The following is a 20791-nucleotide window of genomic DNA, read 5'->3' as shown; positions in this document are numbered from 1 at the left end:
CCAAGTATTTTGACTATCATGTATGGTATACACCTGAACTTTTGACATTAACTTTTGGTGGGACAGCAATGTGAGAAACTGTCCCTTTGAGCATTAAGGCATGTGCTGTCCAGCCTGTCAATTAACAAACTGATTGATCATGAATTTCTTGAGTGTATGGGTTCCTGATACTCCCTCTGTAGGGAAAAGAAAACATAGGACCATTCAGACTGACCCTGAAGTGTTACCTCTGTGAACATCTAGTAGAATTTCTGTGCTCATTGAATGTAAACAGCTTTGGACACTCTGGAGGCAGGAAGCATGTTTTTCTTCACCCAGAGAGTGGTGGGTGTATGGAATGCTCTGCCCCAGAAGGCTGTGGAGGCCAAGTCTCTGGATACTTTCAAGAAAGAGTTGGATAGAGCTCTTAAGGATAGTGGAATCAAGGGTTATGGGGATAAGGCAGGAACAGGATACTGATTAAGGATGATCAGCCATGATCATAATGAATGGTGGTGCTGGCTCAAAGGCAGAATGGCCTATTCCTGCACCTATTGTCTATTGTTTTCCACGTGTATAACATACACACTTTAAAATAGTTGCCACCAACAGCTGCATTTAAATGGCAGATGTGACATATGGAAAACCAGCCTTTACGTAGCAGCCTTGTGCATCTGCCGTTAACTAGCAGACACAGTCTTGAAGTAATCTGTCCTGTTGGTGTTATTTGCTTTGATCCTCAATGGTCTCAAAGTTTGGCGCAGGTTGGTGGATGTAGTTCAAAGCATAACAAAAATTGTCAGCACTTCAGTAAGCTTTTTAATGGTTAATTGAAAACTCCTGCATTTCCAACAAGGGATGGTACATACAGGAAGATTTTTATAACCTCACAGCCTGTGGTTATCAATTTATTAAATTCAGGAGATGTACAGTAAGACCATAAGACATAGGAGCGGAAATAAGGCCATTCGGCCCATCGAGTCCACTCCGCCATTCAATCATGGCTGATAGGCATTTCAACTCCCAGTAGTATCAGAACCTGCATGGCTGCAATTTCCAACCAAATGTCCCCTCCAAAATGCTGATTCCTATTGACAACACAGGATCTAAGATTCAATCCTTTTTCTTAACCACTGATTAGTGTACCCTCACTGCAGCAACACACCATCCCAGATCAGCCATGACTTCATTGAATGGAGGAGTAGACACAATGCGCTAAATGGCCTAATTCCGGTTCGATGTCTTGTTTTATCAGAGCTCAGGACTGAGACTGTGGTGCTTGGAATAATGTTGGCCAGGTGGAGCTCATTGAATAGATGATCCCTGATTGGGTATGTTAACCTGGGCCAGTCAGGGAGGAGACTTACTCTACGGACTGGCTCTGAGCTGGCTGGTCAGAGTTCATATACTGTGCACATGTGAATAAAGGGTGACTTGGTGACAGGATACTGGCCTCTGTGCAATTATTTCAGAGACATACTCACCCTCCAATCTTTCAGGTGTAAGGACTGATTTCATGGATAAAGAAGAACAAAGAACAAAGAAAATGTATAGCGCAGGAGCAGGCCCTTCGGTCCTCCAAGCCTGAGCTAATCCAAATCCACTGTCTAAACATATCGCCAAATTCCTAAGGATCTGTATCCCTCTGCTCCCCACCTACTCATGCATCTGTCCAGACACACCTTAAATGAATCTACCGTGCCTGCCTCTACTATCTCTGCCGGCAATGCGTTCCAGGCACCTACCACCCTCTGTGTAAAGTACTTTCCACATGTGTCCCCCTTAAACGTTTCATCTCTCACCTTGAATACGCGACCTCTCGTTATTGTATCCCTGGGAAAAAGCTTATCTCTATCCACCCTGTCTATACCCTTCATGCTTTTGTAGACAATTTAAAAACTTAGGACTGTGTTTTTTCCACATTTGAACTTCGATGAATAAGTAGAAAATCCCTGGAGCAAACCTGCTTCAGAATGTTTCTCAGGAGTTTGCCCATCTGGTGGACACTATCGTGGTGCAAATTCTATTTTATGGGCACTATACAAAAACACAATTCAGTCTGTCGAACCTCCATTGTAAAAAAATTTTGTTTCTGACCAAAAGAATGTTCAGATAATTCAACAGGATAAATGTGACACTTCAGATAGGATTAGTTTTATAAATCTGAATTTAAACCAACTTACCATCTTAAAACACAGCAGACACAAACACTGGCTGCGAGGAAAATACATAATGCTGGTAGAACGGTTTTTGTAGGAAGCCCTGCAATAATAAATCACAATCACTTATTCCTTCATCCACAACACTTAATTTATTTGCTATAATTGATTGCTAGTTCCTTTTCTTGTAACACAGGTATTAAAAATTTCAATTACATCCTTTAGACAAGACACACAGAGCACCGCTTAAAGTGTTATCTTATCCATTGTCTGTTCAACCTATAAAGCATAAGAAACCACTCTGCCTGTGATTTTATCCCACAAACCAGCAGTTCTTAAGCTTATAATCTTCAAATGAAATTCCTGGACTCATTACAATCTACTTCCCTCACAAGGAGCACAAATGGAAATTAATATATTCTTGTATCTCCTGGAAAAGAAGGAAAACAACACAAAGCAAAAAGCTTTTTTGGTCCTGAATCAACTTTTGAACAAGGCCATAAATACAAGTCACCACTACCCATTACTCACATATCGGCCTGTGGTTCATATCATTTTCTACTCACACTACTATCATCAGGACAGGCTGATCTAAATGTTAAAACAGGAAACAATCAGCATTGTGCAGGTGTTGTAGCATTTCACATTAATATGGCAGGTTTTCTGGTTAGTCTCTAACATGTATTTTTACTAACTCAGAGGAGAAAGTGAGGTCTGCAGATGCTGGAGATCAAAGTTGAACGGTGCCCTCCACCGCATCTCCTCCACTTCCCTGCCTGACCTGCTGTGCTGTTCCAGCAATAAAGTTTCAACTTTTTACTAACTCACCCTATTCTGAAACTGAAATTGTCTGTGTTGCACTGAACTTGTTTTAGGTTTTAGATGGATTTGCAATGGCTCTGCTAAAACCATTGCCAAGATGTGTGCAACAAGAATCCTCCCTCCATTTCCAATCTGTGTCAAAACTAATTCACCATGCCAGTCTGTATCAGGATAATTTATCCACTGCCAGTCACTATCAGGATAATTTATGCACTGCCAGTCTGTATAAGGTACCTCACTCACTGCTAGTCTGTATAAGGATAATATATCCATTGCCAGTGTGTATCAGGATACCTTACCCACTGCCAGTCACTAACAGGATACCTTACTCACTGCCAGTCTCTATCAGGATAATTTATCCATTGCCAGTCTGTATCAGGATAATTTATCTGCTGCTCATCAGTATAAAGTACCTTACCTACTGCCAGTCTCTATCAGGATACCTCATCCACTGGCAGTCTCTCTCAGGATAATTTATCCACTGCCACCCTCTATCAGGATAATTTATTCATTGGCAGTCTGTATCATGATACCTCACCCACTGCCAGTCTCTATCAGGATAATTTAACCACACCAGTCTGTATCAGGATAATTTAGCCACTACCAGTCTATATCAGGAACCTCACTCACCACCAATGGCAAAACAATAAAAGCCAAGGATACGAGTGCTCTTGAGCTAGAAGAGGTTACAGAGACAGAGAAGGACAAAACCATGGAAGAATTTCTAAAACTAAGTACTGACGTTTAGTGTAATTTAAGTTTGTGGAAAGAAGGGATATGCCTTTACTGCTGCTATTAGCTTATGCTGCAGGACATCAGTTAGCTCAGTTGGTTGGATGGCTGGTTTGCAAAGCAGGGCAATATTAATAGTATGGGAGCAATTCCCACACCAGCTGAGGTTACCATTGAAGGACTCTCCTCCTCAACCCCTCCCCTCACTTGAGTTATGCTGCCTGTCAGAATAACTGATCACCATTTGTCTTTATCTAATGAGAGAGCAGTCTGCAGTCTGTTGGGACTGTACCTTTACTAACCTGTGCTGTGACTTTGAAATCTTCCCCTTTGACTACAATTAACAACGGCAAGATTTTACACAAACAACATAAGCAAGGAGTATGTCCATCAATCTCTAAATGTACAGCCTCTCATCATTTCCCTATTACTGGTACTGGATTGTAGTAATTCAGTACTTGAACCCAATTATGTATACTTGTGCTTGATTGATTTAACATCTCTCAAGATGCCATTGCATTATCACTACTATACACAAGACTAATACTGTGGCCATCTGTTTAATTTTTTTTCTGCACTTCATAAGTATTTCAGTATCACCAGTGTTCTATTGTACAATGTCTCCACATCAATAGCCTGCATCTTTAAACTACAGCATGTTCACCCACTCAGTCATTCACAATTATTGCACAGATTGTTTCCCTTTGAAGTAGTAATAATAAAGGTGGAATTTTACAACAATCAGACAGACTTCATGGTCAAATTTCCACTACTAGCCCACAAATGACCAGATATATTGAATTCAGTTTTTCAACTTGCCTTTATGGGAGTTGAAATCTGAGTTGTTAGACCAGTACAGTTCTTGAACTATACAATTATCATAATGCTTTTCGATTCCACCAATGTGCAATTCTTTTCTCCTACTCATGAATACAGTTCCGACATGTTGACATCTGCCCCCTGTTGGATCAAAACTTCTCAGCGAACTGTTCCAGGAACTCTCTGTGCAGTCAACAATTTGCCATTCTGGTGAAGCTGGCTGTTAGAATTGACTAACTTAAGAACTTAAACACTTCAAAATCAGGCACCTATTTGAGTCAAAAAAACTCAATAGACAATGGAGGAAGTATTGAACTCTGTTCTTCTACATCAGTCATTTTATGTTTATTTGAATTCTCATTTTTACCCTCGCCTTTGTTCTTCTGCCATTGTGACTAGACTTAAACATTGCTCATTGAAAGGTGAGCATGTGATTTCCTTGATGTGCAGTTAGGTGAGTTGGCTGTGCTAAATCCTCCCCCCCTCCCCATAGTGTCCAGGGTTTGTAGGCTAGGTGGGCTAGCCATGGTAAAAATGGGGTTATGAGGATGGGACTGGATGGGATGCTCTTCAAATTGTCGGTGCAGATTCAATGGACCAAATAGCCCCTGTCTTATCTGTGGAGATTCTATGATTCCAAAGTTGAACTCAGCTATTCCTTTCTTTTGTCAACTCTCAATTTTCCTGCTGGATGTTTATCCTCAAGGAGCATGATGGGTATTAGGAAGGCTCCCAGTACAATTTGCCCACCTCAGGTGTCCAAATACTCACAAGGTTGGTTGGTACATTGTTGGGCAGGGAATGCTATATCTGCAAATTGTATAAATGATCTGAAGAGGCGGAATGTGCGGTCGTCTAATTCGCTTTCGATAAAAAGGCAGTAAGGAAATCAAATTGTGAAGAGGGTCTGAGGAGGATGCGAAAAGGTCAAGAAGGTTAAGTGGGTAAATGTAAAATTGTCCATTTGACTGGAAGGATAAAAGTTAAGCATACTGTCTAAGTGGTAAGAAATTGCAGAACTATGAGATACAGAGGGTTCAGAATGGTTGAGTGCATAAATCAAGAGTAATATGAATGTACTGCAAATAATTAGGAAAGTTGATGGTATGTTACAATTTATTATGATGGGTGTTGAAGACAAAAGTACAGAGTTAATGCTTCAGTTATACAAGAAAGTTATAAGGCCACAGCCAGAGTACAGTATTGTTCACCCTGTTTAACGAAGGATGTAAATCTGTTGGGAGCAGTTTAGGGAGGGTTTTCTTATGTGGGAAGTTTGGACAGGTCAGGCTTAGATCCACTGGAAGAAGAGTAGGAGATCACTTGATTGGAACCTACAAGATCCTGTAGGGTCTTGACAGGGTGAACGTGGACAAAATGTTTCCTCTTCTGTGAGAATCTAGAAACTAGGGGTCACTTTTTTGAAACAAAGGGCCACCAGTTAAAACAGAGCTGAGATTTTTTTTTAAAACAGAGGGCCATTTTATCTTTGGAACACTCTTCCTGAAAAGATGGTGGAAATTGAATCTTTGAATATTTTTAAGATAAAGGTGCATTGGTTCTTGGTAAACAAAGGGGTAAAAGGTTATCAGAGTGAGGTGGAATGGTGGATTTGAGTTTGCAGTCAGATCAACCATCATCTTATTAAAAGGCAGAATAGGCTGGAGGGGCTGAATAGCTTACTTGAACTCCTTGGTCATGTGTAAGTCAGGATGGTCTGTGATTTGAAGGGAAACTTGGGTGTTCTCATGCATCTGCTACTCTTGTTCTCCTTCAAATTTGGATGGTGCTGTCCAAGGACCCTTGGTGAGCTGCTGTGATGCATCGTGTGGATTGTACACATTGCTGCCACTTTACAGGAGTGACAGTGAACATTTAAGGTGGTATCTGGGGCACCAATTAAGTGGTTAATATAGATATTTCTGATTGTTTAAAGCCTTATTGGAACTGCACTCATCCAAGTAAATGGAGGTATTCCATCACATTCATAACTTGTGCTTTGTTAGATGATGGTCTAGCATTGGTGAGTGAAAAGGGACATGACTTCGCTGCAAAATTCATATCATCTAGTTACCACAGTATTATATGGCTGGTCCAGTTTTTCCCATCATTCTGGAACCACCAGTATTGTCTACATGAAACTGAAGAATCTTGGAACCAAACTCATTCTACCAATATTTTTTGGACTCTCTTTCCTCATAGTTTTCCCTTTCCTTTCCTCTCTCAAGACCTCTGCAGAAGTGTGTATATGAATATTTGCGTATTTGGCATTAAACAAAGATTTGTTTATTTTACGTAGTAGCTTATCTGATAAGCTGGGGAGGTGAAGGTCTAGTGGCATTATCACTGGATTGTTAATCCAGAGACCTGGGTGATGTTCTGCCAGCTTGGGTTCGAATCTAACCACGGCAGGTGGTAGAATTTAAGTTCAAAAAAATCTGGAGTTAAAAGTCCAATGATGACCTGGAGTCTATCGTCAATTGTTAGGAAAAATTCATCTAGTTCAATAATGTCATTTAGGGAAGGAAACAAATATTTGGCCTACATGTGACTCCAGACCCATAGCAATGTGGTTGTGGGCAATTAGGGACAGGCAATAAGTGATGCCCTAGCCAGTGACACCCCCATCCCATGAATGAATTAAAAAAAACTAGTTTGCCATTTGTTTAAAAATTTAATTTGCCTGTAATAAATGTGTTATTTTTGAATTTATTGAAAAGCCTCTTTAGTCCTAGCTCACAGTAATAAAAATAAACAAATTTACCATTTTTGGTGATTGAATAAGGTCTTTACACTTTTAGTATAGCCTTTGGAACAGCTGGATTTGATTTCCAATGCACTCCTTCTGCCAGAGCTACAATATGGATGTAGGTTTTCTTGCTGAGCTGGAAGGTTCGTTTTCAGACGTTTTGTCACCATACTAAGTAATATTATCAGTGAGCCTCTAGATCAAGCACTGGTGGTATGGCCTGCTTTCTATTTATGTGTTTAGGTTTCCTTAGGTTGGTGATGTCATTTCCTGTGGTGATGTCATTTCCTGTTCTTTTTTCAGGGGGTGGTGAATGGGATTCAGGTCAATGTGTTTGTTGATAGAGTTCTGGGTGGAATGCCATGCTTCTAGGTATTCTCGTGCACACCTCTGTTTGGTTGTAGGATGGATATGTTGTCTCAGTCAAAGTGGTGTCCTTCTCGTCTGTATGTAAGGATACTAGTGAGAGTGGGTCATCTTTTTTTGTGGCTAGTTGATATTCGTGCATTCTGGTGGCTAGTTTTCTGCCTGTTTGTCCAATGTAGTGTTTGTTGCAGTTTTTGAGCGTTGAATTATAGAGCTTGTCTTGATGCAAATATTGACTCAGTACAGCAGATGTCCCTCCACCTCGACCTCAACCAGCAATTTCGCTCATGGAAGTCATGTTTCAATAGTCTAGGGTTATCTGATTTTGCAAATTTCAGAATGGGACGTGAGGCCATGGACAATATCTTAATGGTAATGCTAACTGAGGTTGACTTTGAAGTCCTCTTTTAAAGTGACCTAACAAAGCAGTCATAAAGTATGAAACTGCTACACGGTAGTGTTGCAAGAAGAAAATGTGTGGAAATTTTCCCAGGATACAAAGCAACGTGCAATAAGTGCCCGAAATGCTCACATCCTGGGAATTACTTTTTTAAAAAAAAAGTCCATTCCTCAGAACAAAGATTTTCGATCTATGTTAAGATTACTGGGGTAATAATACTCAATCATCTTCTGAGAGCAATAGAGCTGGACAAAGAAAAAACTGCTTGCAATATAGAGGAGAATTCTTCAAATAAACAGTTCCAATAAAAAGGAAGAGCAGAACATTTTCAATGGCAAAGGTACAGGGAGCCAGAATTTAATAAAATTCAACCTACACATTTTGGTGGCCACCTTAATTAAAAGTTCAAAGAAATAAGATAAGACTGCCAATGAGAGAGTAAAGTTTTCATACAGAATAAAGTCAGTTACATGGTTTATTATTCATCCTTTATGAAATATAAGGGACTACAGGTGGGCAGAAAGTCTAGAAATAACGAGCTTGTTCTTTTTAAAGCAAAGAGATGAAGGTGAATGTCATTGAAGGAACAAAAAAAAAGAATTATAATGGCATAAATCAGCAGAAGCTGTTCATACTGACTGAGGGGCTCGTAACTAGAGAACATAATTTAAGATAATAGGTAAAAAATGGTAAGATGTGAAGAGTCAATTTGCACAGTACACTAATGTGAACTCAAAACCATTGCCTGAAAGGGTGTCGGGAGATTTATAAGTAAAAGGAAATTGGTATGTCCTTGAATGGGAGAAAATTATAAGGTAAGTTACGACTACCATGTAGCAGTCTCATCCTTTATGAATGCTTTGTTAGGTTACTTTAAAAGAGCACTTCAAAGTCAACCTCAGTCAGTATTACCATTAAAATGTTGTCCATGACCCCATATCCTATTCTGAAATTCAGGAAAAGAGCCAGCACAGGCACAATGGCCCTAATAGCCTCCTTTTCTTATTCTGATTTAAGGTGGACAAAGTATTGGTCCAATGCAAAATCTCCAAAACTTAGAACCAGACAAAGAGTGTGTTGAAGAGAGCAAATATTTCCTTGGGAAACAGATCAGATTATCCAAGCTGCCAATCTTGACAGATGGCGATTAATTTAATCACCCAAGATTTAACAGCAGCTTCCATCCTTTTCAAAAGCATCAATGTTAGACTAACGGAGTATGCGATGCAAGAGAAATTGATTCATCTCAAGGATGGAATAAAATTGTTATATACTTGACAAAATTCATTGGATAAGCTGCAAAAATAAAACATGATTTGGACTGCCCATGAATTGGCCATGCTTATAGCCACAGGAATCAAAGCAGTCAATGGGACCACTTCTGAACTATACAAAATTTGATTCATTGAGTGGTTTAGAGGGCAATTTCCATTTGAATGTTTGAAAATTATAGTTTGACAATGGAATTGGCATTGCAAATTAAGGTGGTAAGACTCGTAATGAGTCAGGCAGGCAATCAGGGAAAATGTCACCATCACCTCGGATGGTGATGGTGAGCACGAAGGGACATAGCTTTAAATTGAGGGCTGATAGATAGAGGACAGATGTCAGAGGTGGATTCTTTACTCAGAGAGTAGTAAGGGCATGGAATGCCCTGCCTGCATCAGTAATAGACTTCCCAACTTTAGGGGCTTTTAAATGGTCATTGGATAAAGATATGGATGCTAATGGGCTTAAATGGGCTTCAGATTGGTTTCACAGGTCGGCACAACATCGAGGGCCAAAGGGTCTGTACTGCTCTGTAATGTTTTATGTTCGAACGTTATCAATCATCAACAATAAGGTAGATAAATAGTTTGGGAGTGTAGGCAGGGCATCTCACTGGGGTAGACAGTGGGCCAAAAAAAGATGAATGCAATTTATCTCAGTTCTTATGTCCTGATTCATCAAAGTCAGCACCTAAAATCTTTATGATTTACTTTTACACTCATATCTATAAAGTGTTTTTGTGATGGAAGGATTGTACACGCTGGTGCATCTTATTGTATATTGCTTTTGAGCCTTATGGTAACTCTCGTGTAAATGTATTAGATTCCTTAAGACTGTCACTGGGTTTCTGTTTTTATTTGTAATGATGTCTCCGATACCAAGTCCACAAAAATGCAGCTTCTCTATGGAGTCACTAAACAACTCTCAAAGGCTTATTGAAAAGACACTTCAAAAATTGGAATGCAACTTTAACCCAATCATTCTTTGATTTAGCATTCTCAACATCAATTAACTAAATATTATCCAACAACCTGCTTGGATAAAAACTGAGAGAATTGTGGATGCTGTGAATCAGAAACAAAAACAGAATCTGCTGAACTTTTCCAACAATTTCTGCTTTTCAGCCTGCTTGAATTTCTTGTTGAAGGGTGCCTCAAAAATATAATGCTTGCAAACAGGCATCACAACCCGATCCGAGACATTTTGGAGCAACTTTTATAGCAGTGCTATTTTGGTCATGCTTTTGGTTGGATTTTGATCTTTTTAGCAGAAGTTGGGAAAAATCCTAGCATATTGAGTTGGCCTTAAGAAAAACGATATTGATTGGTGGGATTTTCACTCCAGAGGGGACGGGGAGTGGGGGTGGGGGCGTTGCTGGTGAAGGTGCATGTTTAGTCGGCAGCCCAGGTATCCACACTTTGTTGAAAGGGATGCATGTAAAGGAAAACATTGCTTAATTAACAGGTTTTCATTCTTGCATCTATTTTGTCAATAGCTTGATGCTTATTTGCACAAGGCAAGGACTGTCAACTTTATCGTTTCTATACAGGTGATATTTTAAGAGTTTAGCTGATTCACACTTTCAATAGGGTTCAGGTAGCGACAGCTTTTCAAAAGAAAGTGATGAATAATTGTTTTTGTAAGCTTTTCTGCACTTGTCATTATTACTGAAGGATTTAATGGTTCTCTACACAGCATACAGGGTCTGACAAGGGATTGAGTTTGCATAGAAATTTTGGGAATGGGCAAAGTTCATACGTTGGCATGGGGTGTATGAGTGGTCATCAGGATGGGTGTAGGGCGGGTGGTGGCGTGGAGAGTAAAAGGAGTGTTGGAGGGTGGGGGTTGTGCACATGGATAAAAGCTTTTTAAACTACCTGTCAGAAGCTTCCAGCATCTAGTCTATCATTCATGACTCCTCTGAGAGACTGTCAATCACAAATCCAGGGGAAGCTGCTTCAACTTCATTGAAATTATTGGGATGAGGTGATTTTACCACAGTAGAGGAACTGCTAAGATTGGAATGCATGTGCTGTTACATTTCCCACACTCTTCTCGTACACTAGCAAAACTTGGGGTACAAGGAGTCTCAAAATTGTGTACCATGCACTACTTTTAAAGGCCCACACAATTTCTCCAACTTTGCAAAAAAAATCCAGCCTGTTACTGTCAAGAGTAATCCATACTGCAATTAGGTTAGTGACACAACGGTCTGTTGCTTTTAACAGGGTTATCCCATATCATAGCTGTAAAAACATTGCTGGGCAGAATGATGCATTTACAAGGGAACCAAACCTGTCAATGGTGAAACCTTCATGGAAAACCCTTAAAGATTGAATTTTACATGTGGTGCCTTGACCTGTTTTCAAGTGGATGCTCAATGTAGGTTTTTGTTTATATGATAATGTTACAAATACAATGTTTACTTGGTTCATAGAAAGAATCAATTTATGTTAGGGTCCTGAAGCCCTGTGATTTCTACCCAAGCCATCTTGGATCAAACAAAATTGTTCTTAGTAAAATATAAATACATACATTGGTTTTCAGCTGGAGTGATCTCAATTTCCCAATATGTTTTCTTTGTCCAGTGTTGATAAGATGCTTCACACATATACATGCCAGCATAATATTCTTTCAGAGGTGCTTTAAATTTGAGCTTATTTTCGATCAGTTCAATGCCTTCAGGAAGTGAATCGTTTTGTCTTAGAAAAGAACAGATAGTTATTCAAAAAATGTTAAAAGAAAAGTACTTGGCAAATACATTTTGTTGCATGTACATTCTGTTGCAAAATATTTGACATTAGCTTTGATGTATATATTTTGATTGCTGCTGCTGCTGCTGAGAAACTGATTTGCTTTCAGTCTTTGAGTATAGGGAAGCAGGTGAGTGTGGAGCAAGTGGGGAGTCTGCCAGGGACTAAGATGAACTGGTGGATAGCTTTCCTCAGCACTCTGTTTCAGATCTGAAAAAAAAGCCAGAAAACATTCCTCCAGCCCTCACCTGTCATACCCCTTCACCACCTCCACATACTCCCCATTTCCTTTCCATACCAACACATATGTTATGAAGATCTGGGTGTACTGTTCCTTTAAGAGCATTAAAAGCTAGCAGTGACACCACCAAGTGTTCTCAATAAAACACAATGTAACATGTGGTCCAGTTACTGGGGTAGCTAGTGTAGTTGATTACCTGGAGACAAAAAACAGATTTGAAATAGGCCAATCAGTTTAAATTATAACCCAAAAAATACCAAACTGCAATCAAGATTGAATTTTGTATATTGACAATCTTAAAAGCCAATGACACAATCCGATGCTTTGGGGGTATAAGACTGATGAAAATTGAACAGTTGGGAGGAGAACTACCAAACCAACACCATCTGCAAACTGCCCAGAGAATTGCTCTCTTAAAGGTACCTATATCGATCAGTAACACGTGAAGCAAAATCCCCAAGAAGTAAAAAAGAAGACAAGAATGCAGAGAAGAACGGAAAGCTGCCTGGTTTTGCGATAAGAAGTTTTGTTTTGTAAATCTTAATCAGGGGTTTCATCAGACCAGTATTATAAAAGGGAAGGTAAAAGATAGGTTAGAGGAAGGAGTTGTAAATAATTGTTAGTTAATCATTCTCTGTCATACTTTAAGAAGTAGAGTTGTTAATTTTTACTTTAAATAGTACTTGGCCTCTCAAAGTTTCACAGATTATTGTACAGAATATTTCTTTTCTGTGTTGCTGGTTTAAATTAAGCAGGAGAGTTTACCCCATGCTATGACACATGCTACCTCATGTCTTGTTGTCACCCAAAGGTCTTTTATAGAACTATGCCAACTAATACCGGGTTGGTCATCCCCATGACCCTATATGGTGCCTATACTAGCCTATTCCTCTCTGCCAAACCTCTATTACCCTTTTGATTACCCTCTATTACCCTTTTAGTGCCAAGTGATGCCCAGCCTTGTCACCTCAACCACCAGTCTTTCCCACCACCTACCATGCCAGCTCACTCAATATCCACTATAGGCAGGTTCCAGCTTGCATGTAGGGATGAATTATAATAAAGTTCTAAATGGCTTTAACATTTAAAGAAAATATTCATTCTTGAAACAAAAATGTATTACATTTACATTTCTTTGTCTACATTACACCTTATAACAACATAAACATCATTTGAATGTATATCACTTTTCATAACATCCATTAGAATTCATAGTCCCACTTCAAAGACTCTATATCAACTTGTAGTTGCTGATCAGGTTGTGAAATTGCAGGCATGCTACTGATAATGGATATTTTTTTCATGCCAGGCGTCCAGTAACAATAGCCATCAGGCTTACATCAACAGACTGATTAAAATATGAAGCACTTTAGTTTACCATTCCAGACTTTCTCACCAAAGATTTAAACAACAAGAATATTACAAAGCTTAAAATCACACAATATTAGCTTTCGGAGTGCTGCTCCTTCATCCAGACCACCTGATAAAGGAGCAGCGCTCCAAAAGCTAGTGCTTCCAAATAAACCTGTTCGACTACAACCTGGTGTTGTGTGATTTTGAATTTTGTACACCCCAGTCCAACACCGGCGCCTCCATATCTTTACAAAGTTTGTGCGAAGATTTGTAGCTCGGGTGCTCGTTGTTGTGGTTCTGTTCGCCGAGCTGGAAGTTTTTGTTGCAAACGTTTCGTCCCCTGGCTAGGCGACATCATCAGTGCTTGGGAGCCTCCTGCGAAGCGCTTCTTTGATGTTTCCTCCGGTGTTTATAGTGGTCTGTCCCTGCCGCTTCCGGTTGTCAGTTTCAACTGTCCGCTGTAGTGGTTGGTATATTGGGTCCAGGTCGATGTGTTTGTTGATGGAGTTTGTGGATGAACGACAGAAGATGGAATACAAAATAGACAGGCAAGAGGCTGGAAGAACACACTAAACCAGGCCGCATCAGGTGGTGGAGACGTCGACGTTTCGGGTGTAACCCTTCTTCGGGATCAGGTGTTGAGTGTAAGGGAAGCTGCAGATATAGGGGGTAGTGGGGGCAGCGTGGTGAAGTAATCATTCTCATTTTGCGACTCTGAACATTCTGCTTGGTGCAGTTTTGGAGTGGAACTTGCACACTTGAAGGGGACACCTTGCATTTTACATTCGGGTACACCTACAAACTTGTCTCTAGCATTTCCAGTAAAGCGGGGACAGTTTTCACTCAGAAACAGGAGACAGAGAGAAAGAGATCGAGAGAGAGAGAGAAAAAGAGAGCGAGCACCAGAGACAGGGGGAGAGGGACAGAGAGAGAGAGACAGAGAGAGGCAGAGAGAGACAGAGACAGAGTGAGAGATAGAGAGAAAGAGAGAGCATGTTTTGGCTGGTGACATTGCCAGTGGAATGGAGAGCTGGGATCCAACTAGGAAAACTAAGCTGTAAAATGAATGTACCGAGCGTGGCGAACGATTTCACACCTCGGAGATTTATGCTCTGCCGCCTGAGGTAGCTGGCGCTGACTCGCCATCACTTCAAATAACAGCAAAGAAATGGACAAATAGTGCAAAGGTTCTGGATGCTACCGACATTCTGGCAATAATACTCACGACGTGTGCTCTGGAACTTGACACCTGCCAAGCCAAGCTGTTTCAGTACCAGTACGACACTGGCATCTACCGACAGTGTGGAACATCACCGACGTATATTCAGCACAAAAACACAGGACAAATACAAACACATCGACCTGGACCCAATATACCAACCACTACAGCGGACAGCTGAAACTGACAACCGGAAGCGGCAGGGACAGACCACTATAAACACCGGAGGAAACATCAAAGAAGCGCTTCGCAGGAGGCTCCCAAGTACTGATGATGTCGCCTAGCCAGGGGACGAAACGTTTGCAACAAAAACTTCCAGCTCGGCGAACAGAACCATAACAACATATCTTTACAAAGCTTGGCAGCTTGACAGCTCCCCTGTTCCACTCGACATTTGAATGGTGCTTTTGACAGTTCTTCTTGACAATTCATAGTTCCAGGTAATTTATGCATCTTTTTTACACATTTTTGCCTTCTTTTAGCAATCCCAAAGATACTTTACCTCTCCCAGATGCAAGCTGACCTCCCGTAGTGGCAGAAAAGCTTCAACAAATGATGTTCCTGAATTATAGTCAAAGGATACCTTGCCTCTCTGAAAGGATACTCTGGCTATACAGATGAATCCACAACGTTCAGACCTTCTCCTCTAAGATCTGAGAATTTGTTTTTCAGATACCCAGGTGACCAAATTCATGCAGAAGTGCAACCAGCAGCTGATTTACAGCAGCCTCAACTAGGCCCACAAGTAACATTCCTGACCCTCACCTGTTCACATACCATATCGCCCAAAAATTAAATAAAAAATCATAGCTGCTATGTTCAGGCCAGGATTTCTAACTTTTAAGCTCATCTGTCATTTTCACAATAATAGAGACTCACTGTCATTGCAAAAGTCCATTAAATAAAGTGTCCTGCGTTAAGGAGATATTCTGGTTGCCCTGCTATATGAAGGATATTATTAAATTGGAGAGGGTTCAGGAATAATTTAACAGGATGTTGCCAGGATTGGAGGGTTTGAGTTATAAAGAGAGGCTGGAGAGGCTGGGATGTTTTTCATTGGAGGGTAGGGGGTTTATAAAATCATGAGAGACATTGATAGGTCGAATAGCAAAGATCTTTCCTCTGGAGGAGGGAAGTGGGGGGGTGGGGGAAAATCAAAACTAGGGGACATATTTTTAAGGTGAGATGAGAAAGATTTGAAAGAGACCTGGGGTAACGTTTTCACACAGAGGATGGTTCGTATATGAGATAAGCCACCAGAGGAAGTGATAGATGCAGGTACAGATAGAACATTTAAAAGACATTTGGACACGTACATGAATAGGAAAGGTTTAGAGGAATATGGACCAAATACAGGCAAGTGGGACTAAATTAATTTGGGACACTTGGTCGGCATTGACGAGTTGGACTGAAGAGTCTGTTTCTGTGCAGTATGACTCCATGATTCTAAGATAATGAAGTTTTTTTAAAAATTCAACCCATTATAGCTCCTCTATCCATGGAGGCACTATAATTCTCAAATATAGTGTCCACGTAATTCTTACTCAGTTCCAAAGATTTCTCAACATTAACGGCATCAAGGCATATTGGGGGACAGTCTGAGTATTGTGTTGAGAAAGAGTGATTATATTGAAACGTGAAGCAGGCTTGATGGGCAAATGTCCTACTCCTAAGTTCTATATGTCCACATTTGTACATAATTCCACCTCTCAATTCTTTCTAAGAGTTTATTTCAAATGTTACTCACTCTTTACGTGGAAAATAACTTGCAGATAACAGACCGAAATGCAGCTTTTAATAGCTTCTATCTGCTTGTTCTTGTGCTTTACTCACAACTTAATTTGAAATAGTAATCCAAGTTGGACGGTTCTATTACCTTAATCACATCCTTTAAATCTAGGGATTGGTATTTATACTTGTACTGCCAAACTTTCAGGGGAAAGCCCACCTCTGCTTATTTGACTTGGCTCTCTTCAATGTTTTCAGCTAGTGCCTCTTTAATTAGTCTATGTCAAGTCCTCCCTCTGCCTCCAGGAATAAGTTAATTTCTCAGAGCTGCTGATGAATCAAAAGCCAACACTCTGCACTCAGCTATCTTACAGAGTGATGGACATTGCCGGTGAGGCAAGAACAATGTTTGGAGATAAGATCAGAATATTGAGGTACAGCAAGGAGGGTCACAATGAGTGATGGAGTGAGCAGGGAGAATAGGGTGATGGTGTGAGGTAGAATTATTGTGTGGGTCCTCTGGTTAACGTGACTCTGGAAAGATATAGCCTCCTTTCACTGGCCAACAGCCTGAAGACTGAAACCTCCCAGGCTACAGAGCTCTCCTGCCAAGCGCTAGAGATATTTTCTAATGAACTTGTTCAGAAATGCTATAATACAGCTCTGGAGCAGGTTGGACTGAACCTATTCTTTCTGGATCAGAGATAGGGACACTATCACTGCACTAGAAGAGACCCCGACAATATGTCAAATTGATGCAGTGGTGGAATGAGGGCCTGAGCTGGGGCACTAACTGCCCACTTTAGGGGCTCAACTGGCTAGAGTTGGGCACAAAGATCGTGGGTTCAAATCACACCCAGAAGTTTGAGTTTATGGGGCTGCTAATTCAGTGCATTACTTTGGGAGTGCTGCAGTAATGGATGTACCACTTTTTGAATGTGATGTTAAATTAAAGCCTATGTGTTTCCACATATCCCAACCAATCTAGTCCCACCTGCCGACACCCGGCCCATATCCCTCCAAACTCTTCCTATTCATATACCCATCCAGATGCCTCTTAAATGATGCAATTGTACTAGCTTCCACCACTTCCTCTGGCAGCTCATTCCTAACACATATCACCCTCTGCATGAAAAGTTGCTCCTTAGGTCTCTTTTATGTCTTTCCCCTCTCACCCTAAACCTATGACCTCTAGTTCTGGACTCCCCCAGCCCAGGGAAAATACTTTGCCTATTTATCCTATCCATGCCCCTCATAATTTTGTAAACCTCTATAAGGTCACCCCTCAGCCTCTGACACTCCAGGGAAAACAGCCCCAGCCTGTTAAGCCTCTCCTTGTAACTCAAATCCTCCAACCCTGGCAACATCCTTGTAAATCTTTTCTGAACTCTTTCAAGTTTCACAACATCTTTCAGATAGGAAGGAGACTAGAATTGCAATATTCTAACAGTGGTCTAACCAATGTCCTGTACAGCCGCAATATAACCTCCCAACTCCTGTACTCAAAACTCTGACTAATAAAGGAAAGCATACCAAATGCCTTCTTCACTATCCTATCTACCTGCGACTCCACTTTCAAGGAGCTATGAACCTGCAGTCCAAGGTCTCTTTGTTCAGCAACACTCCCTCGGATTTTACCATTAAGTGTATAAGTCCTGCTAAGATTTACTTTCCCAAAATGCAGCACCTCACATTTATCTGAATTAAACTCCATCTGCCACTTCTCAGCCCATTGGTCCATCTGATCAAGATCCCGTTGTAATTTGAGGTAACCTTCCTCACTGTCCACTACACCTCCAATTTTGGTGTCATCAGCAAACTTACTAACTATACATCTTATGCTCACATCCAAATCATTTATATAAATGATGAAAAGTAGCAGACCCAGCACCGATCCTTGTGGCACTCCACTAGTCACAGGCCTCCGGTCTGAAAAACAAGACTCCACCATCCTCTGTCTTCTACCTTTGAGCCAGTTCTGTATCCAAATGGAGAGTTCTCTCTGTATTCCATGAGATCTAACCTTGCTCACGAGTCCCCCATGGGGAAACTTGTCGAAAGCCTTACTGAAGTCCACATAGATCTCAAGTACGGCTCTGCCCTTATCGATCCTATTTGTTACTTCTTCAAAAGATTCAATCAAGTTTGTGAGACATGATTTCCCATGCATAAAGCCACGTTGACTATCCTTCTCATCTTCAGATCAGAAGTGGGGATTTTCACCAATGATTGCACAATGTGCAGCATCATTTGCAACTCCTCAGATGCTGAAGCAGTTCATGTTCAAATGCCACAAGGTCTGAACGATATCCAGGCTCCAGCTGACACGTGGTAAGTAGCATTCGCACCACACAATGGCCAGGCAATGACCATTTCCAATAAGAGATGAACTAATGGAGTTACCATTACTGTATCCCTAATATTAACATCCTCGAGGTTACCATTGACCAGAAACTCACTGGACCTACCACATAAATGCAAGGCTACAAGAGCCGATCAGAGACTAGGAATCCTGCAGCAAGTCACTCACCTCTTGACTCCCTAAAACTTGTCCACTATCTACAAGGCTCAAATCAGGGGTATGATAGAGTACTCCACACTTGCCAGAATTGATACAGCTCAAATTAAACTCAAGAAGCTTAACACCATCCAGGACGAAGCAGCCAACTTGATTAGCACCACATCCACAAGCATCCACTCCTTCCACCATCGACGCTCAGTAGCAGAAGTACACCATCAACAAGACGCATTGTAGAAATTCACCAATGATCCTTAGACAGCACCTTCCAAACCCACAATCACTTCCATTTAGATGGATAAGGGCAGCAGATACATGGGAATGTCACCAATTGAAAGTTTCCCTCCAAACCACTCATCATCCTGGCTTGGAAATGTATTGCTGTTCTGTCACTGTTGCTGGACCAAAATCCTGGAATTCCTTCCATGCTGGCATTGTGGGTTGACCCAGAACAGGTGGACTGCAGTGCTTCAAGAAGGCAGCTCACTGCCACCTTCTAAAGGGAAACTGGGGACAGGCAATAAATACTGGCCCAGCAAGTGATGCCACAAAGGAGCTAAATTTTAAAAGTTCTGTAATTTTCACTCGTCCATGAGTATGGATGCTGCTACCCCTTTCCACGAAGAGACATGATGGGACGAAGTGTAGACAGGAGGCAAGTTAAAAACAAGTAGCAAACCAGGCTTCCTGATTCTCCTGTCATGCATGCAGTAGATAGTCAGCACATTGAAATTGAACCCCTTGTGTTTTATGTCAGCAGGATGTGGGTCAATGTTGTGGATTTGTCAAACAGCAACTCACTGATATCAATCAAGTTATCAAGAATCAAGTGCATCAACAGAAAATGACTGTTACTGCCTCTCCACAAAGCCTGAAAATCAGCCCTACATTGCAACAATCCCCAATGAAATCAACAAAGCCCTGGGAATAAGCTGAGTTTCTCGCTTGTTCTCCCTCTCAAATGGAGAATAATAGCAGTTGGTTTAGACCCCTGTATATCAAAAGGAGATGGGTGCAGGATTTGAGTTTGTGCTGAATAATGTTTCTCATTACTGAAAACTAATTCTAAAGATAACACTGAGTGTTTTGAAGATAACACTAAATGGCAAATGATGTGCATGCACACAAATCGTAGTGTGGGTATGTTCGCCGAGCTGGGAAGTTGCTTTGTAGAAGTTTCGCCCCCCCCTGTCTCGGTGACATCTTCAGTGGTTTGGAGCCTCCTGTGAAGTGCTGCTGTACTGTGTCTCCTGGAATTTATTTGACTCCGTTCCTGCTGCTTCCGGTAGCCAATTCCAGTTGTTCATTGTAGTCACCGGTATATTGGGTCTAGGTCGATGTGCTTTTTGGTGGAGTCTGTGGATGAGTGCCATATTTGTAGAATGTCTCTGGCTGTTCTCTGTTTGGCTTGTCCTATGATCGTTGTGATGTCCCAGTTGAATTTGTGGTCCTTGTTATCTATCTGTGTGGCTACTAGGGACAGCTGGTTGCGGCATTTAGTGGTTAGTTGGTGTTCGTGAATGCAGATTGTTAGTTGTCTGCCTGTTTGTCCAATATAATGTTTCATGCAGTCTTTGAATGGAATCTTGTAAATTACATTCGTCTTGCACATGATAGGTGGAGGGTGTTTTGTTCTGGTGAGTTGTTGTCCAAGCATGGCTGACAGTTAATGGGCTGTCTCAAC

General features: G+C 41.1%; 1 protein-coding gene across 2 annotated transcripts in view; it reads right to left on the bottom strand.

Annotated features, from left to right (window-relative positions):
• Positions 1-20791, bottom strand: part of LOC122550454 (nectin-1-like) — a 61044-nt gene that overhangs the window by 19588 nt on the left and 20665 nt on the right. For both annotated transcript variants that reach the window (XM_043691196.1, XM_043691197.1), the window contains exons 5-6: positions 11831-11997; positions 2163-2241 (exon numbers count right to left, since the gene is read on the bottom strand). In XM_043691196.1, the coding sequence (XP_043547131.1) occupies positions 2163-2241; positions 11831-11997 (246 nt within the window). The remainder of the gene's footprint in view (positions 1-2162; positions 2242-11830; positions 11998-20791) is intronic.

The sequence above is a fragment of the Chiloscyllium plagiosum genome, chromosome 6 (assembly GCF_004010195.1).
Source record: "Chiloscyllium plagiosum isolate BGI_BamShark_2017 chromosome 6, ASM401019v2, whole genome shotgun sequence".
Taxonomy (NCBI): domain Eukaryota; kingdom Metazoa; phylum Chordata; class Chondrichthyes; order Orectolobiformes; family Hemiscylliidae; genus Chiloscyllium; species Chiloscyllium plagiosum.
The sequence above is the reverse complement of the archived record's forward strand: the minus strand, read 5'-3'. Positions and strand labels throughout refer to the sequence as shown.